Source organism: Cyclopterus lumpus, chromosome 8 (genome assembly GCF_009769545.1).
Source record: "Cyclopterus lumpus isolate fCycLum1 chromosome 8, fCycLum1.pri, whole genome shotgun sequence".
In the NCBI taxonomy this organism is placed as follows: Eukaryota; Metazoa; Chordata; class Actinopteri; order Perciformes; family Cyclopteridae; genus Cyclopterus; species Cyclopterus lumpus.
The window spans coordinates 20033264-20052735 of NC_046973.1; the positions used below are offsets into that span (position 1 = coordinate 20033264).

At 42.4% G+C, this 19472-nt stretch overlaps 2 protein-coding genes across 3 annotated transcripts in view; one reads left to right on the plus strand and one right to left on the minus strand.

Annotated features, from left to right (window-relative positions):
* Window positions 1–6991, plus strand: part of LOC117734684 (ras-related protein Rab-26-like) — a 28939-nt gene extending 21948 nt beyond the window's left edge. The window contains exons 6-9 of the mRNA XM_034538920.1: window positions 4563–4628; window positions 5609–5665; window positions 6416–6492; window positions 6892–6991. Of these exons, the coding sequence (XP_034394811.1) occupies window positions 4563–4628; window positions 5609–5665; window positions 6416–6492; window positions 6892–6991 (300 nt within the window). The remainder of the gene's footprint in view (window positions 1–4562; window positions 4629–5608; window positions 5666–6415; window positions 6493–6891) is intronic.
* Window positions 6992–8089: 1098 nt separating this feature from the next.
* LOC117734686 (arf-GAP with dual PH domain-containing protein 1-like) lies at window positions 8090–19203 on the minus strand. 2 transcript variants are annotated; one of them, XM_034538922.1, is made up of 11 exons: window positions 18529–19203; window positions 16191–16321; window positions 15501–15592; window positions 13915–13997; window positions 10587–10699; window positions 10157–10303; window positions 9788–9871; window positions 9463–9525; window positions 9237–9308; window positions 8867–9095; window positions 8090–8778 (listed from the first exon to the last, which is right to left on the minus strand). In XM_034538922.1, exons 1-11 carry the CDS (start codon window positions 18617–18619, stop codon window positions 8750–8752), a joined length of 1134 nt encoding a protein of 377 aa, XP_034394813.1. In that variant the 5' UTR covers window positions 18620–19203; the 3' UTR covers window positions 8090–8749. The 2 variants fall into 2 exon arrangements, with proteins under 2 accessions (XP_034394813.1, XP_034394816.1); XM_034538925.1 differs by lacking the exon at window positions 18529–19203 and adding an exon at window positions 18382–18482.
* Between the last annotated feature and the right edge of the window lie 269 nt (window positions 19204–19472).

Genomic DNA, 19472 nt, shown 5'->3' on the forward strand with positions numbered 1-19472 from the left:
TCACAAAGGGGACAAATACTTTTTGCAATGCAAGTTTAAACTCTTTTTTTCCCCCATAACTGTATATACAAAGTCACTTTTACATTATAATTTTAGTTTTTCTTCCGTCTTTCCAGTTCGTTTAAAACTGCAGTTTCAGGGGAAATATGTGATCTCTTTAAAGCCAAGTTCTGTAAACCTTCTTGTTTCCTTCGTGTGTGAAGATACTAAGATACTTTTTTTTTCTCCCCCAGTTGTACTTTTTGTTAACCGAGATTTTTTTTTCCTCTCTTTGGCAAAAAGCTTTTAATTGGTCAAAAACAATTATCGTTCCACTTTCACTGAAACACAAAAAACGAGCGCGCTTGTTTTTTTTTCTATCGCTCTCGATCTCTTTTGTCTTTCATCTCCAACTGGCAATAACGAATGCAGAGGCGTCATAATTGTTGTGTCGTGGTGACTCACATTCCTGCAACGCTGTCGTCGTGCACATGGACAGATCTCACGGCTTTTGTTTGTAATGAAAACAGGTGTGAAAATGGATTTTAATTATACGAGCGGAATATTAAGTGGCCTCTGAAAACAACCCATGAAACACCGGTTGATGCCCCGAGTTCATGTTTGTAAATGTAGTCTTTACTCTTATGGGTACAGATGGATATGGGTAATGTCTTGGATCTCCTTTGCCTCGTCCGATCTCACGAAAATATCTGCAATTTAATTATTTATTGAATTTGAAATGACGAAAAAGGTTGACCTATAACTTTTTTTTAAACCTTTTTTATACGGATTGCAATCCTACAGATTATTATGGAAAGGGGGACGATTTTATTAAATATTCAGGCATTATTACTCTTTCTTGAAATGATTACATTATTAAAGGTTTATTTTCTCACTGGCTGAAAAAGGCACAGGGTTTAAGGTCAGCTTATGTTAAGCTTACAGCACAAAACCAAACTGGAGAGCACCGAGAGCCATGAGGATGGCTCCTCTCTACCCGTCTCACTCACCCAGACATGTCTCACTCCCATCTTTTCTCGGCACATCGACGCGTCAGCTGCTTCGTTATGAACATAAAAGCCCTCCTCTTCCCTGTCGGCTTACAGGATGTTTTCTTTTCCTGTTACTTTTTTATTTATTTTGATATTTTGACACAGGAGGGACCACTTGATGTCTGATTGTTTTTTTTGTTTTTTATTTAGAGATGTTGTGCGTGCCTGTAAAATTAGCAAGGAAGAAAACACTCAAAGTACTTCCACAGATGTCAAAAAGCTGATTTGAAAAAAGCCAACATCATAAACCGACTATTGATTTGTTTGTGCGCCTGGTGGTGCAACTTCATGAATGTGCAGACACACCCGAGGATGAAGACAGCGCTTCTCTGTGTCTTCCTCGTCAAGCGGTGACACTGCATCACTCCGTTTAGCCTCTCTCAGCTTATTCCTCCTCTCAGGGGATAAGTCCTACTTTCTCCCGGTTGGCTCAGTCTGACTCTGCCAGTTATTGGGAGCAGACTTGGCTGTTGGTGTAATACTGATCAAAGCGTGGCAAGAATAGCATTGTCACCCAGAGAGAATATGCACGGAGGGAAGGTTGGGTCATGTGACACTGCGAGGCTCCCTTAGGATTAATTTTTTTTAGTAACATTCATTATTGTGCTCAGCAAAGTATGACCTGAGTTTGAACAGGATGCAAAGATATTGATACTGTGTACAGTATAAGAAATGCATTTTATTTATCAGCGACTCAAAGACATTGGTGATGACAAACTATTCTGGTAATGTTGGAGATATTTGTGTATTGTTTTGTGGGACGTGCGTTATCACAAGTAAACAATAACTCAACCAGATGATACAAAACGTAGGCTATATGCAACTCAGGCTGGGCATCTTTTGAATTTGAGTTGCGGGGGTTGTGTTTAGTTACTGATGCCTATACTTTGTGAAACAGAAACGTCTTTTAATGCAAAACTATTCTTTGTCCAAGAAAAGCCAAAGTTACTAATATGTTTGAATGCAACATTTAGGTTCAGACCATTCAATCAAAGAGCAATAAGCGAGACTACAGATTTAGGAGCGCATGGTTTTTGCTATCGTAACGAGAGTAGATTTCATTCGTAATTCCACCTCCGTCTGTTATACAATTAGAAACTCACACACGGCCCTGCGTTTTCACCTCAGTGGCGACACAAGGAAAGCAGACACCCTCAGAAGGAAGTCACATCGCTCTCAGCGTGTGAATGTTACGACACCGCTGCCAGCAGGCGTCTGCCTGGGCTTTGACGTTCCTTCCTCTCAGATACAGATCCTTTGGTCTCTGCCTTGTCTCTCCATCTTGCACCCTCTCTGTCTCTTTGTCACATGTCTGTCACGTCGGTCTCTCTGGCGTTGATGTCGGCTCTTGCTTCTACAGTCGAGCGGGCAGCTTGAGTTTCAGTCGAGCCTCTGGCATTTTTGACTTTGTGAAATATCATATTCTCTCTTTTTTGTTACGTGGGGTTACGTGGGTACTCAAACTGACATTATGACGCATCAGAGTGCTAGACCAACAGAAACCATAGGTGGATCATAAAACAAAGTTTTTTATGCCCTGACAAAACAAACTTCCAGCTGCATCATATTAGCCACACTATGTGAGCAATGAGCAGAACAATGCATTACCTGCTCTTCCACTGTGCCACGTTGTCACTGACATCCGGCCCCTCAGCGTTTGTCTTTAATAAAAGATGAACCACGGCTGCTGAGTTTCTACATGTTTGGTTTTCCAGTTGCACTGGTTTAGTGGAGGGGGGTGCTGGAGGAGCCACAAAGCCCCCCTCCAACTACAAACCGTATGAATGCACTAATATATCCTTTCATTAAAAGGAGAATGTGTCCATTACATTTACTGCACTGGTCTCAGAGGCGAGCTGTCAAACTTTATTTTGGGAGCGTAAAAGTGAACAATATCACAAAGGCCAAACATACACGCAGTACATTTTTGAAGAACACCTCATGTAAATGATGAGAAACCTTGATTGTAATTGTCCACGTGCAAAATGATGAACAGCGCTGGTGATGCAAATTCAAACAACCCAATCCTCTATCGGCTATCTCAGAAAAGCAGAAGGCTTGGCCCTCCTCTCCTCTCTGGTGACTCTCTCCCTTTTTAAAGAACGTCGGGGCGACTGCCGCTCTCCCAGACCTCCAAACCCCCAAACCCCCAAACCTCTAAACCTCCAAACCCCCAAACCTCCAAACCCCCAAACTTCCAAAACTCCAAACCTCCAAACCTCCAAACCCCCAAACCTCCAAACCTCCAAACCTCCAAACCTCCAAACCCCCAAACCTCCAAACCCCCAAACCCCCAAACCTCCAAACCCCCAAACCCCCAAACCCCCAAACCCCCAAACCTCCAAACCCCAAACCTCCAAACCCCCAAACCCCCAAACCTCCAAACCTCCAAACCCCCAAACCCCCAAACCTCCAAACCTCCAAACCCCCAAACTTCCAAAACTCCAAACCTCCAAACCTCCAAACCTCCAAACCCCCAAACCTCCAAACCTCCAAACCTCCAAACCCCCAAACCTCCAAACCCCCAAACCCCCAAACCTCCAAACCCCCAAACCTCCAAACCCCCAAACCCCCAAACCTCCAAACCCCAAACCTCCAAACCCCCAAACCCCCAAACCTCCAAACCCCCAAACCTCCAAACCCCCAAACCCCCAAACCTCCAAACTCCAAACCTCCAAACCCCCAAACCTCCAAACCTCCAAACCCCCAAACCTCCAAACCCCCAAACCCCCAAACCTCCAAACCCCCAAACCCCCAAACCTCCAAACCCCCAAACCCCCAAACCCCCAAACCTCCAAACCCCCAAACCCCCAAACCTCCAAACCCCCAAACCTCTCCAACCTCATTAAATCCACATTAAACTCAGCAATGATTTCACGGAAGCAAAACGTAAAGCATATTTTCATTCAACCACTCTGATATTCACAATCCCCATCTCACCTCCTGTTCTTTAACAGGACACAAACCCTCATCAGCAGAATACGACTGAAGGAAAGGCGGATTCATCACCTGCCAGTTAGAAATCCAAAACGTGGAGGAGCTCACCGCGGGTGCAATTAAGCTCCGTGCTGAGATGAGGGATATTATTTCAGCAGGTGTCCGTCTGAGCTGATTAAATGCTCACTAAGCGTGAATGAAGGGTGCAGGTGCTGTTGGAGCCCACGCAGTCAAGTGTGTGTTCGCCCGTCAAGCGATATCGTTCTCCTGTGTACTTACTGTAGTTGAGGCGGGGTGGAGCGCACAGTGTTGATTACACTGATGAGCTTGTTACACTTCCTCTTCCTCTCACAGTATTTCTCTTCCTCACATACGTACCTTCTGTCTCTGTGTCCGGGGCCTCAGTGTCTCTGTTCTTATTGGATTCTGTGCTCGGGATGTTCTCTTCCCGAAGCCCTTTTTTAATGTTTACTACATATTTCCTGTCTGTTATCTCGGGTTGTTCTGTTTTTTTTTAGGTTTTCACACTCATAATGTCCTTCTACTCGTCTAACAGCTCCTCTTCTCCCTCTCTTGTCTCTGTGTGGTTACCAGGCCTGGCTGACTGAGATCCACGAGTACGCCCAACAGGATGTGGTGCTCATGCTGCTTGGAAACAAGGCAAGGCATTGTGTGAAAGAAGTGCAAAATGTAACGTTTTAAAGGCTCATATAACAGCGTTAGAGTGGAGCAAGAGACAATTAATGGGCTGACACATCATGCTTTACTTTTGTCCACTACTTTTTAGTTTATTTTTCACTACGAATTTAATAAAGTTCAAAGTAACATCATTTATTTTCCTCACAGCCTGCCTATCCTGTATTGTGGACAACGATTATTATTTATTATTAGAAATGAAAAGTGCCCGCTGTTGAGGAAAGGATACATGAAAGTATACTTTTGATACATTTGAGACATTTTATCTTCAGTATAGGAACCAATGGGCTTTGGACTGAGTGAGTCAGGGAAAGTATTGAGATAAACTAACACTCTATTGGTTACAGCCTGGCAAAATACATGTAGAATATTAGCAGCCTTATCCTTTAAGAAGTTTGGCTTCCTGTATTTTCTTTTTTAAAAAAGACCAAACTCATGCTCCTCAATGTAAGGTATCCAAAAATATATCGTGTTTTGTATCTCTTCCAAAACTCAAACTAACTTGCAATAAATCAAGTGCTGTATATGTTCAAGCTCAACTTATAATGCACCAAACCAACGTGACGCTCAGTCAGTTAATTATTGGTCACGTTCTGCCTCGTAATGTTTAATTTGAGGACAATTATTCTTGTTGCTTTCAAGCACACAAACATCTGACAATATCTCAACCCGCTAATTCGCAAATATCAATGTTTTCCCTGTAACTGCTATTCACAGATGTCTCTGCCTCGAAGCTCTGTCTCGTTTCCGTCCCTCACACTCGCTATCAGCGCTCAATTAGCATCCTGAGAGTCAATCTTGACTCATTAGCTGCCATCAGACCTGAACACCAGGGAACAGCTGTGGACAAACAGCAAGCAGCTCTGCGAACCGCGTTGGTGGATGTTGTGGTTCGAGCACTGATGTGCGTGTGTGAACTCGTTTTTTCTTCCTTTCTCCGCCAGGCGGATGCCACTCATGAGAGGGTGGTGAAGAGAGAAGATGGGGAGAGGCTTGCAAAGGTGATTTATTGAACATTTACAAAGATATAAGATATATGTCCAGATGCTTCAGCTGTCGAACCTGCGTCGTACATGACCAAAAAGTGTTCAACGCAGGGATTTCTCCTCTCATGTAAATTATCCAACAGTATTTGTATGGCTGATTGAATGTCTTTGACAGATGAGAGGATTTTGAGTATTGCAGAAAGGTGGGATTATCTCAAGATGCACAATCCTGCAAACCGAAAAGATGGATGAGACACAGAAAGGACAGGCGGCTCAGATTTGCACCCCTCGGGAATCAATTAACATTGTACAATGAAGATTTATTGTATAGATTCCTGTATAAAAGTTGTAGGACCTTCTGCAGAATATTCATTCGCCATGTCAGTCGGTTTCAGAGTCCTAATGGCTACAAATACAACCACAAAGCACCGAAGCCGAGAGCGAAAAGCGTCTCTTCATCCGTTTCCCAAATAGCAGACAGACAAGTGGGAGCACTAAATAACTTGAGACTAAAATAGCACATCGGGAGACAGTTTCATCACATCTGTGCTGGGTGTATCCAAAATAAACTAGTTCACTATTGTGCTATAAAGTTCTGCTGTATAATCTCTATAACGTTAGTCATCTGCCTTTTATTTCTTTACGGTTTTGTAGCATATCTGGGAGGCGCAGCAGCCAGTTTTAAAAGTGTTAAAGCATTTTTCCCATGCGTGTCTTCTGGGCGAAGGATAATCTCCAATAACTGTCATAACTTTGACTCTGCAGGAGTTTGGAGTTCCCTTCATGGAGACCAGCGCTAGGACCGGTCTAAACGTGGAACTGGCTTTCACTGCTGTGGCTAAGTGAGTATCGTGGATCAGTCAGACTGTTTTTTAAATGTTTATCTACTACATTTTGGAATATTAAACCATGAAAAAAGATTACGTGACAGCACAAATGTTGTTTTTTTAATATGTGTGAGTTTATTTCTCGCCAGCTGTTCCCCACACACAGCAAGAAAAAATGAATGTGAATTGTTTTTCTATCTACTCTTTCTCCGTCATTTGAAAATCCAGAATCTATGATATTGATTTCATTGGAAAGGTTTTAGCACTGAACACAAGATGTCTCTCACTTCTCCGTTTACGCGCATGTACCTCTTACCGATAAAACAATGCACCATCGAGATGTTAAAAAATGTGAAGCATCTTAAGAAAAACAGATAATTTCTAGTGTTCATGGCCTCTTCATCTTACCTTCAGGGAGCTGAAGCACCGGTCTATGAAGGATCCCAGTGAGAAGTTTACGCTCCAGGAGTACGTAAACAAGGAGATGAAGAGCACAAGCTGCTGCAGGTCTTAGAGCCTGGATGAGTGTGTGTGTGTGTGTGTGTGTGTGTGTGTGTAACTCATGTGCATACCGTCGGGAGAGTATAAATCTTTTTGTTTCTCGTGTCTCAGTCCACACATCCTCCCTCTGTTGTCCTGCGTTACTCCATCTCAGACGTCCTGCTTGTCCTCATCCACCTCCTCTTGCCACTGTTAATGTAACCGGAGGCCAGACGCTCCACAACAGAGTCATTAACCTATTAATGGATTCATTCATTCCGTCCATTAATGTAGCTGCGTGATATGTTTATAAGGCATTGAATCAGAGACCAACCTTCGCATTACCTTGTAAAGATACGATCAATTTAAAATGTCAGTCAACATGTATGTGTGTCCTCCCGGTCAGTGTGTGGATGGACGTTCATAATCAATGGTGTGCATAGTGATGCTGGTTCTGTCCACGGTTCAGTGTGTTAGCTCACCAGCATGAACTCAATCCAAGCATTCCCATGATTCAGATGAGGATATTTGGGGATATGTCTCACTTGGATTATGTCTCGCAATTGATGTCGCTATTTTGTATACAACCATATAAAGTATGGAATAGCATCATTAGCTACAAGTGTTCTTTTTAATGACATTTTAATTCATGCTAATATTAGAGGGTCGATGTTGAGTCTTGGAGAGCTCTAACGCGACTACTCTTCAGTTTTTAAATGATTTGAAATTTGACAAATGTGATGTAAACATGATGAGTATGTTGACCACGTTACCCAAAGTATTGCATACAACACACAGATGCGTATATCTCTTAATTTGTTATGTTTTAATTTTGCAAACATCAGTGGGCTGCTTGGATTTTTTATTCATGAATATATAAATGGGGTATATAGTGAAATGTTTTCTGAAAAATATTTTTGACCATGTGCATTTCTTATAGTCACGTGAACAATATTTACCACTTCTTAATAAAAGAAGTAGAGGCTTCTTTTATATATGACTGTTGCGTTGGTAAATGTAATGTTAGTCATAGAAACTGTACATTTTCATGTTGTATTGATTTTTGGCTTTACTACTTTTCAATGTGCAACTCATTTCTTGTATCTGAAAGATAACTACAATAAAAAAGAAATGTGGCTTTAACCCATTTAATAGTGACAACATTTCAGTTTCATTCATGCAGATTCTCCCTTTACTTGACTACCCGGTGAGTCCAGAGAGGCTCATGGGAGTTCAACTCCTCCTCTGCCTCCATCTGCTGGTTAACTTACACCACCAAGTGGATCACTCTCTTCATACACAGACACAAAGGAATGCAAGCCAATTCTTAAATCATAAACATTTCACAAACCAGTTAACATTATTATTATACCCTCAGTGCTTGGCAAATTAGCTACATATTAGCAAGTTTTAGGTTAAAAAAATAAATGCATTGTCTGCATACTTATTATATTACTGAAAACAGAGGAAAACATCTTTTGACATCTGAGCAGCAACAATTCTGATTCCTTCAAAACATCCAGGTCAGGATGCCAGACCTCTTCCAGGTATGTAAGTAACACCACGACACGGATGGGGGGAGTTAGGCCAACATTCATGAGCTTAGGGGTGATTCGGACTCCCCAAGGAACGGGTCTGGAGACGTCACTGTGGGAATGGTAACTATCTCACCTTTCTCTGACACACTTAAGTCATAATAAAGACTTCCATTATGAGATATCAAGTACGTATCTCAGGTCCTTCTCTTTGTCCAGCTTCAGTCCCTGCAACAGATCTTCAAGCACTAAGACAGTCATGGTTTGTGCTTAAAATAGGCCTCTACTGCAGAGAGAATGGAAACGACAAATATCAGACTGGTGAGTGGAGAAGAAAAGAGCTGAATAATGACTGCTTGGCTGTTTCGGTTTACCTGCATACTCCTGAGGCAGCATCGGCCTGTCGATGACGGTCTGAAAAGCTGCGATCCAGTCTTTCTGATCCTCGTCCGTCTCGCAGGCAAATAGAAACTTCCTGTCTGGGGTCACGATGGTAATCCCAAACTGCCAATGGTAGCCTTGGGTGTTTGGGGGGAGGCCGGGAAGCACGGTGTAGCTGTTTTCCTGACAGCCGATGAACACCTCGCCTCGCGCATAAGCATCCTGGCGGCAGAGGGAGAGACGTTTGAATGAAACGGAAACACTCGTTTATAGTGTTCATTAAAGCTGCAGCTAGATGAAAAGCTATTTTCACATTGAGTTTTTTTAGAGCTAAAGAATAGCCGGAGACATGAGTGTTAATACCAGTGGATCTTTGAAATACATGAGCCTCCTGTCATCCATCGTGAACCATCTCTTCTTGAAGCCCTCAGTGTGCTGTGGGACAGAAACGAAAGCAGCAGGCCGATTCATAAGTAGAGACAAATGTGTACCAGTACAAATGCATATGCCAAATGTAAAATAACATATAAATCACATTGTGGAAAAGTAGTACATCAACAAAATGTTGCAGAACAACTAAACGCCTTACTTTTGGACCAGTCTTCTCCATGAAACCCTCCTTTATGTAGTTCCTGGTTAGCTTTGGCAACAACTGGACAAACAAAGAGCAAATATTTAGTAATTGATAATGTGTGTGTGTGTGTGTGTGTGTGTGTATTATTGTTTTCTGTTTTGTTTTTGTTTTCCCCCCAACATGTAGGCCTTAACGATGTTTCAAAGATGTTGAAATACACTGAATCAGAAAAATTAAATAACTATAACGTGTGTTTTTTTTAAATTGTGGAAAGTAAAGACAATATACAGAGACACATGTTTGTGTATGTGCATGCATGTGTGTGTGTTTGTGTCCTCACGTCAGAGACGGATGCTCCAGGAAAAGCCACCTGAAGGTAGTGAAACCTGGCTGCTCTGATGGCATTGAACCAGTCCACCATTTCCTTCAAGACAGGGCATCAGGAAGTTCAGTGACAGGCTTTTTACTGACGTACCTTTTCCTCACACACGCATCATCAGCCCTGATGCTCCATAATAATCTCCAATGGCAAAGATTGTTTGCTGTGTGACATTTATGAAGCCTTATTAAGGATTATAAATGTAAACTTCTCTGACTTGTAATAGCAACCTACGTCCACCAGAGGGACATGCATATCTTTTGCTGGCTCCTTAGACACGTTCCTTTTTACTCCACTTAAAACACAGAACAGAAAGGCACTGCTCCTCACCTTTCCATCCTCGTGGTAAACAAAGATATTCCGAGTGCTGTTGTCCTTTAAATAAGTTATCTGCAGGCCCTGGGAGGTGCCGATTTTTGTTGGCTGGAAAGTGGCATTCACAGTATTGATCTTCATTATTGCTTTGGGCTCTCTGGCCTGCAGAAAAGAGGGACATGTTTAGAAGATGGAAAGTGAATGGTTTGTGTTGCTCTTTCCATCTTCCTTAAAAATGCTCGACATGAAATACAGAACGATGCACGAGTGTACCATCTATTAACAGTTTTACCACCGTGATTGTGGAGTTGAATGGGATCTCCAGATTCCAGCAGAAACATTAGGACATTTTTTATAGAGGGCGACTTTTTTTAATTGAAGGTATAGTTGAGATTAGCAGATCATATTCAGAAAGAATATAGGAATAGGCAGGATGGACACTCACATCGTGCTTGTTGAAGTACTTTAAAACACCTTCCCGTTCGGACAGAATAAAGTTCCGGCTGAGGTACTGCCCGTTGTCCCTACCTCGTTTCCATAGAAACCCCTCCCTGTAGCCTGACGGGGGAAGAACGCATGGAGCAGAAACAAGAGAAAAACAGAGAGACATTTTTACAACATTCACACAGAAGGGAAATTCACAAGTGTCACAATAGGGAATGTCAAGCTACGGTAAACTTCATTATTATTTAGAAGGATTTAAGGTAGCAGAAGTAGTTTTTAGTAACTCAATACTCTGCTATGGTAGGTGCTATATCTTTGACGACCATGTCACAAGTTTGCAATTGAAAACTCTCCAACGCTCCGCAGAGCTGCAGGGACACAACGCCTTTGAATTTCATTTATTTTGGTTTTGCCTTTACAATCTGTACACGTACGGCATCCTCTTGGTCGTCATAAAACCCATAAAAAATTGTGCCCATTCATCCGGCACATTGAGAGTTCAAGAGTGAGACTGTTACCCGGGACAATGACCCAGAAACAGTGCCGGCGGTGACCACTAAAAGTCGTATTAGAAGCAGCTGTAATATTAGTGTGTGTAAGTGTGTGTGCGTGTGTGTGTGCGTGTGGCCGCTATAGAGTTGTGGGAGAAAGCACATAAATAATTCAGCTATAGCTGATGGCTTCCTCTACCTGTAGACGCACACAAAGACATTGTGTCAAGCCCCAATGCTCCAGTGTGTCACAACTAACTAACGATCAGTGCCAGTGTAGGAATGAACATATATATATATATATATATATATATATATATACAGACACACACAGACACACACACTAACTTAACATGCACAAATCAGCAATTTAACAATATTCAACAGAAATTATTCTCCAATTTTCTAAGAACGGGATTTCATACGATAACAAACTTGATTTTTATTTAGTGTTGGAAGTAAGAACACTTGTTACTTTTAGTTCATAAGATCATATATATCAAGGTTCTAGGTTTATTATTCATTTCAAGAGACTTTTACCACTTTTCAGCTTTTTCTCCTCTGATTATTGTTTTCGATGTCTTCTCTGGCGTCTCTTTAGATTTCATGTTTTCTCTTGTTTAGTGTAGTTTCAGTTCTAATTTTAATGGAGGTGGTATTTATTATATTTCTCACACATTGTTCATAATAACATGTGTGAGATAACGCATGTAGTGCTTGAATTTGGGTTTAGGAACCCAAAATATAATAGCAATAATCCCCTGGGATGCCAACTCTCAGCCTCACATAAATAGCACATAACTGTTTTCTTCTGACTACATGGATTTCTACAAATAGCCGGCTACATTAGAAACATGAGGAACACTCCAAGGAAAGCATTTCCATTTAAAGTAAAGTGCCTCATTCAAATGGCGGTATGCTATGAGCTAAAGTGCAATGTGATAAAAAAAAAAAAAAAAAAAAGGAGAGAACAGGGAAGAATTTTTAAAAGGAAGATCTGCCAGAATATTTCCACTTTTCTCAGGGAAATGAAGCTGGAATTAACACTTTAATGTTTCATCTCTGTCCTCCACGCCTTTGTCCCTTTGCGTGCATCTTTAAAGTAATAAAAGTCGTCATCGACTGGTCTGGGCTGCAGTTAACTTCTGGTTGCGCAATAGCTTCATCAATTATTCATGATTCTGAAGTGTTTTCTCCACTGCTGAGAGGGGGGGGGGCAGACTGTGGACCACAACATAACACTGTGGTGAACAAGAGAATTCATTCACTGTTAAAACAGGAGGGCAAATATTTGCAAACACTTTGGGAGACCAGAGCAAGTTGCTGACCACAGCGTCTCGCTGCTGAACGTCTCTTGGCATAAAATAGGAGCAATGTTACATGGAATTGTATCTAGAGTATACAAAAGAGGCTTTTCTTCTTCAGAGACACGCGGCCACATGCTCCGAAACCTGTGGACAGCACAACACAAGGGGCCTTTGACGGGGAGGGAGAAAGACACTGAGGCACAGAGAGGAAGGGTTTGACAGTCATGAGACTCGGATAATAGTGCTTTATCTTGTCCACCTTGACGTAGAGATTAACCTTTAAAAGAATTTCTTTTTCCTTTTCTACCAAATTGTGTTTTTTCAACATGTTGCCAGGCCTTTGCTGCAGCCTCCTACTTCTTTGTGGATCGTTCTGCCTTTTAATTGTATCTGAAGTAAATGAAAAGCATGCTCACTTGGGTTGAGATCTGGTGACTGGCATTGAATAATAATCCATTTATTTGCCATAAGAAGCTCTTGGGCTGATTTCACAGTATGTGTTGGCTCATTATCTGTACTGAGGCATCAGGCTGAATCTGAGGAGATAGTAAAACCCTGAACACCTCAACACTCATCCTGCTCCTCCTATCAGCTGTGACATCCTCAATGAACACCATGACCCAGTTCCATTGGCAGCCATACCAGCCCGTGCCGTAACACCGCCATGTGGTCTTCTTTTAAAAAGGAGGAAAGAGTGAAAGAGTAATTGTTTCTTTCAGCTGAGTAATATTTCAACTACTTTAACTTGCTTTCCTTGGCTTGTAGTCAAAGGTCAATCTCTTGCCTCCACCATGGAAACAGTGCTAAGATTCCAGAATCTTAAAGATCATAATTGCCCAATCTTAGCATCTGCACACCCGTTGCCAGTTGCTTTGCACGGGGGGGGGAGCCGAGAGACATTTGTCATTTGACCCGTGATTCAGCACAAGAGGCAGCGATGAGGGTTATGCAACATGTATTTAATGGGGAACTGAGCTTATAGGCCAATGACAAAATGATTTGAACCGCAAGAAAAGGGCGAAAAAGGGCTCGGGGGAAACAGAAGTGGGTGGGGATAAGAAACAAACAGGAAGGTGGAGTAGAGGGGGAAAAAGTAGGACACACGAGGAGCTGAAGTTGTCTTCCCCTGATGACCATAAGCAGTCCATCGAACGAGCACTCAGTCTAACTGGCATGCTACATGGGCTGGGCCGTGGGTAATGGTGCCTACTGAGCCATGAGTTATTCATTATTACACCCTTTGACTGTGCAATGCCATTAGCTGGCCAAATATCCCCCCCCCCCCCCCCCCCCCCCCCCCCGCCCCAACAGATATCTATACACTTTTCTCATAAGATCACCTTCACAAGATGAGATGCTTTCCTTCGGCATCATCCATTATCATTACCATGATACAATGACAGTGGATGATGCCGTTTCCCTGCTGAGTATTCATTCAATGCTGAATAGGTGGTGCCTGTTTGTGTTTCCTGTGTGAGCAGGAAGTATAATGTGCTTGTCATAACTGTCCAGAGACACATTTCCTTCTCACCTGCCGAGTAAGGCTCCTGCCTCTCCACGCGCTGGAACTCCTTCCTCTCGTACTTGGCTCGGATCCATTGTTCTCGCAGCAGCCTGCAGACCAGTTAGCGTTAGACACTCAGCCCTGGTGTGATGTTTACTCCATGCCGAGGCTGATTTCCTGGAGACGTCTCATTAACTTACGTGGATGTCGAGGGCTCGGAACCAGATTGCCTTCAAACGCTGAACAAAAGCAGTCAAACATTCCGTGGCTCATCTTCTCGTGATCATTACTTGTCCTTGCCCTTGATCGATGATATTGACTCCCGTATCTTCATTAAATTATTTGAGTCTGGACTCTTTCTGTTCCCTTAATAATTATCTTTCTCAAAGAATCATGCATAAACAAACGCCCTGCGGGTGTATGCATGATCAGTTTGCTTCTCGCCATGCTTTTAATCTGCAACGTTATCTTCAACGTATCAGCATCACAATATCTTATGTGATAGCTTTTCTTCCCTGAATGCTCAAAGCTCTTTGTGGATAATGGAATTGCCTTTTTCTCTCGTCTTTATTTAATTATCCCTTTCTCCGTGCAACCATAAACACGATGAAGGTCAACTCTTAAAATGAACTTCACAGCTCATTTTTTGTTGTTGCATATTGTTAGAAGAACCCCTTGAATTGAGCTGGTGCTTCCTGTTCAAGGGAACGCGGTTCTTATCACTGAGGAGTTTCTGCAGTCAGCCCAAACCACTTGTTCCGCTCAGTAAATGGATGCATCCATCTGAACTATAACGGCCGTCTTGCAGTTACAATCAGTAATATGTTTCCGTCTCTTTGCACAAAATAACCACAAGATATATCAGCAGAGGTTTGCAATGGTGTTAATCAATTATCTCACCCACTCAGAAGGCCGCTTTTGAGTGACAACAACCGTAACATTTGAACCAAGCTGTTTTTTGCAAAGTCATTCTATGCTGAACTACTTTTCAATGAAGATTTACCACATTTGACGGATGTCCAAATGTGGTAAATTGAAGCAAGACATTCTTGCTTCGTTGAGTTCTCCTGCTAGCAGAGCGGCGGCGGCAGTAGCCTACATGTACCACGATGCATCGTGGGCAAGCTTCTGACGGCCAGGGTCCCCATCCACCATATGGACCAGATCGGGCAAGCGTCCATTTTAGCGTGAACCCGGCCATATGCTCATGCTCGGCTAATGCAGCCGCAGCCTCGGCCTCAGTCTGCCGCATTTAGCTCAAATAAATACGGCTGATTATTTGAGTTAGCCAAAATACTGTAAATGTATTCTCGCCCATAACATCCTCTGTACTATTCTAAGATGCTATTTTTGATGATGCAAACATAGCTAGTTTTACAATATAAGCGAAGTTCTGTTTTTTTGTTTTTTACTTTATTGCAATGCAAATGTCCCCTTTGAGACAGCTTCATTAGTTACAAATGGATGTGAATGATAACCTTCACCACCACGGCTGTTCAAAATCCAGACAGAAAAAAAGGAAAGTTTCTATTGAATCCATCTGTGCTGCATATGCACTAATCGTCAGTTATTTGTGACCTGGATCAGACGGCAGAGGAAGACACATCACTTACATGCAGTCTTTCTGGGTCGGGCAGTAGTAGAAGGCCGGAACTATCTGCTCAAATGTGGCCTTGGCAGCATTGTTACCCACAGAGTCCATGAACTGCAGAGGGGAGGAAGACAAACTGATGTTTGTGATATCTATGATATATGTGTGTATTATCGTGTGCTCAATGGCTTAATGTGTGTTTGGCTTCTGCTTGCAGGTCCCACTCTCTCTCTCACACACACACACACACACACACACACACATACACACACAAATGCAGGTACTTATAAGCTTGTTGTGAGCATGTGAACCTCCACAACATGTTTTACCAGTTTGGGGATATAATATTGCGCTCCCAACACGTATTCCTATTGAGCATCTCAGCTCTTTTAACAACAACAAAGTTGAAATGCTGCAATCAGAGTATTCTTAAATAGAATATTCATCGATCCATCTCTCGCTCTCTCTCTCGCTCTCTCTCTCTCTCTCTCTCTCTCTCTCTCAATTAAATTAAAATTAAATTCAGTTAAATTCAATGTGACTTTAAAGTTTCCAAAAACAATGTGGCCACTGCATTAAAAACACCTAAATAGACGTTGTTTAGCATGAACACTAACGTAACAATAACACAACATTACAACCGTAATATGATAATTAAACATTGAAAGGACGTTAAACTCGTACCACATACACAACAGACACAATGTCTTACCTCCAGCTCAGAGGAGCTCCAGGGATCCAGCAGGACAGATTTCACTTTGCTGATCTGAACGATGTTTCTGTGAAGGCCGGAGCAGCTGAGACACACGAACACTCCCAGAGTGTAGGACGCCCATTCCGGATCTGCGACGCAGCATAAAGACAGATGCAGATGCACACACAAACCACTTATAGCACAGAATGACTGTTCACAAAGAAGCTTTTCTGAACAGATACTGATGGCTCGGCTATAATTGAAGCAGGTTGACCAGCAAACACCATAACAACCAGTGGCTGACACATGATGTAGTTAATTGGTATTTGCCAGAAGGGGGTTGGCCCAGAAACATTTTAAGATACAAAGGGTCAACTAGGGTCAAATAAGTTGTCTGTCTTTCAGATCATGGAGAAGACCGACAGCTGGACAGATGGATGAAAATGTGTTTTCTGTCTTCCATCTTCTCCATTTCTCTGTCTTTAAATACACGCCCAATACTCCCTCAAGTCATTTGTCTTTGCATCTAAAATAAAACGTGTTAAAAGTGTGCTCACTTCATCCTATACAGGAAGTAGTTCACCCAAAGAGTGAACTGAGCTTGTCTCCATGACCTAGATCTAACAACCCAGTTCCCATCCAGAGTGATCAGAAAACCCTGCCCCAGTTTCACAGGTGATCAATAATTGGATGAATATCAGTCTAGATCTGAACTGTATTTAGGTTTGTGTGAGGCCAGACAGCTTTACCTATACTATGAATACATGTATCACATACTATATATACTATACAGAGAGACACTATATACGTGTGTATCTCCATTGTTATACTGTTGAATCAAAAAAGTATGTGATGTGTTTTACATGCAATGCATGCATTTAAACTACTACTGAAAATGTTTTATGAATATTGGAAATTGACAGGCATAATTACTCTATAACAGTTACCAGTGTGCACAACATGCACACGTTACATTTACACTCTTGCAAACAATAAATGAGTCATTACACCTCTGTGCCTCCCCCAATAAAACATGGAGACCTCTGTCATAAAGCAAACATGAACTGAAAAAAGGGTGTTCTGCTGAAGTAGTTCAGTGAAAGTTCAGTTCTTTCTCACCCAGTTCAAACATTTGAAGGGAAACAAAAGTGGAAAGAGCGCGGCAATTATGAATTTCACAATAAATCCACCGCATGCTTGTTTTTTTCCTTTTCTTTTTTATAGCGAGTAAATAGGTTGGCGGGTATAAATGACAAAAATAGAGTACGCTAATCCATTTAAATTCAGGTCCGAATAGACGGGAAAGAGTTGCAGCACACAGCAGCAATCTGTAATAGTCATATCAATGAGGTGCGATTACAGCTGACGTGGAGGTTATTTTGTAACTGAGTTAGAGAACCGAGGGAGTGTCGAGTAGTCTGTATGAGCTGCAAATAACACGAGAACCCACAAAAATATGACTTCCTTGTGCATAATCACAAAGCTGCACACATGCATCTGTACACAAGAGACAAGTAGCTGATGTGTAGCTAGCCATCACCTCTGCATTGGGTGGGCCTCTTGTAGTCAACCGGTCGCCAAGACAACAGGATACATGCAAAGTCAAATAGAGGATGGAAACATATTTGGCGTGGAATAGAAATGTAAGGGTTGAGAAAGCAGAACTGCATGAAGCACATTAAACTAAGTGTCTGTACTTGATCCATTTATTAGTCAATAGAACAAGAACAAATATCATACTGTTGATAATTGATCATACGAGAAGTCATTTTAGTTGTAATTTTTTCAAGAAAACAACAACAAATAATTGCTAGATTTTCTCTGGCTGCAGCTTAGAGGTGTTGCTGCTTTTCATAATTCACTGTAGGGTTATGCATGGAGATATATATGGGCCTTTTTTCCCACAAGCCACACCTGTTTGCCTGTGTTTTTTTTACCCCTTGTATGCCCATGTACTCATACAGCCGGTATGATAAGCGCAAACCAACTGGGTGTGACCACCAGAGTTTGTGACCACAAGTGTATGCAAAAAGAAATCAACCTCCAGATATTATATACCAAAAAAAGAATACATATGTGATAAATAGCAATACATATTAAATATATGTTGTTTTGTTTTTAACTAATACTGAGCTCTTATACATTTCACTGTTACATATTTACATATATTTACTATTACAATACACAGTTACTTTTTCATTACTCTTACACTCTTCCGTTGCTCTTCATTGTGTCCACTGTTCCATCGTAACCGTTTAGAGCCGTCGGTTCGTTATTTCAAGCTCAGAGAAGTCGGACGCTCATAAAATGTGTCTACAAACAGACGGAAGTGGGACGGAGCGCTCCTCCTGCTTACCTGCAGCTCCGCAGTCCGCACACCTTCCATTCCCAGGTTTCCCCAAAAGCTGTTTGACACGCCGACGGTTCTTTTCTTGACCCGAAGCCATAATGCAAATGGTTCTGCCCAGACGGCTGCTCGGCGGCGGAAAACCTCAAACTCCCATGCATCGAAGAGTAGGACTGCCGGCGGGCACGCGCACACACGCCCAATGAGGAGGCTGTTTGGGTGGAGGGCTGAAGAGGAGAGCACGCGCACACACGCCTAATGAGAAGGCTGTTTGGGTGGAGGGCTGAAGAGGAGAGCACGCGCACACACGCCCGATGAGGAGGCTGTTTGGGTGGAGGGCTGAAGAGGAGAGCACGCGCACACACGCCTAACGAGAAGGCTGTTTGGGTGGAGGGCTGAAGAGGAGAGCACGCGCACACACGCCTAATGAGAAGGCTGTTTGGGTGGAGGGCTGAAGAGGAGAGCACGCGCACACACGCCTAATGAGAAGGCTGTTTGGGTGGAGGGCTGAAGAGGAGAGCACGCGCACACACGCCTAATGAGAAGGCTGTTTGGGTGGAGGGCTGAAGAGGAGAGCACGCGCACACACGCCTAACGAGAAGGCTGTTTGGGTGGAGGGCTGAAGAGGAGAGCACGCGCACACACGCCTAATGAGAAGGCTGTTTGGGTGGAGGGCTGAAGAGGAGAGCACGCGTGAGTGTCTAAGAGGAATCAAGTCATAGAAATAGTATTCCAGAAATGTCATAAGTCGTAGTGTGATATACTTTTTCTGACAAAAAAGTAATTATATAAATCATTAAAACATCGTAGTGTAATCATTTGACATAAGAGCCGTTCTAAAATTGCTGTTTCCTTAGTACCACGTCAATAAGCGATTAAGGTTTATTGAAGAAATTAGTGTATTTAGAAAAAATACTTTTGTATTTCCCTGGATCTCAATTCTTATCAAGTAA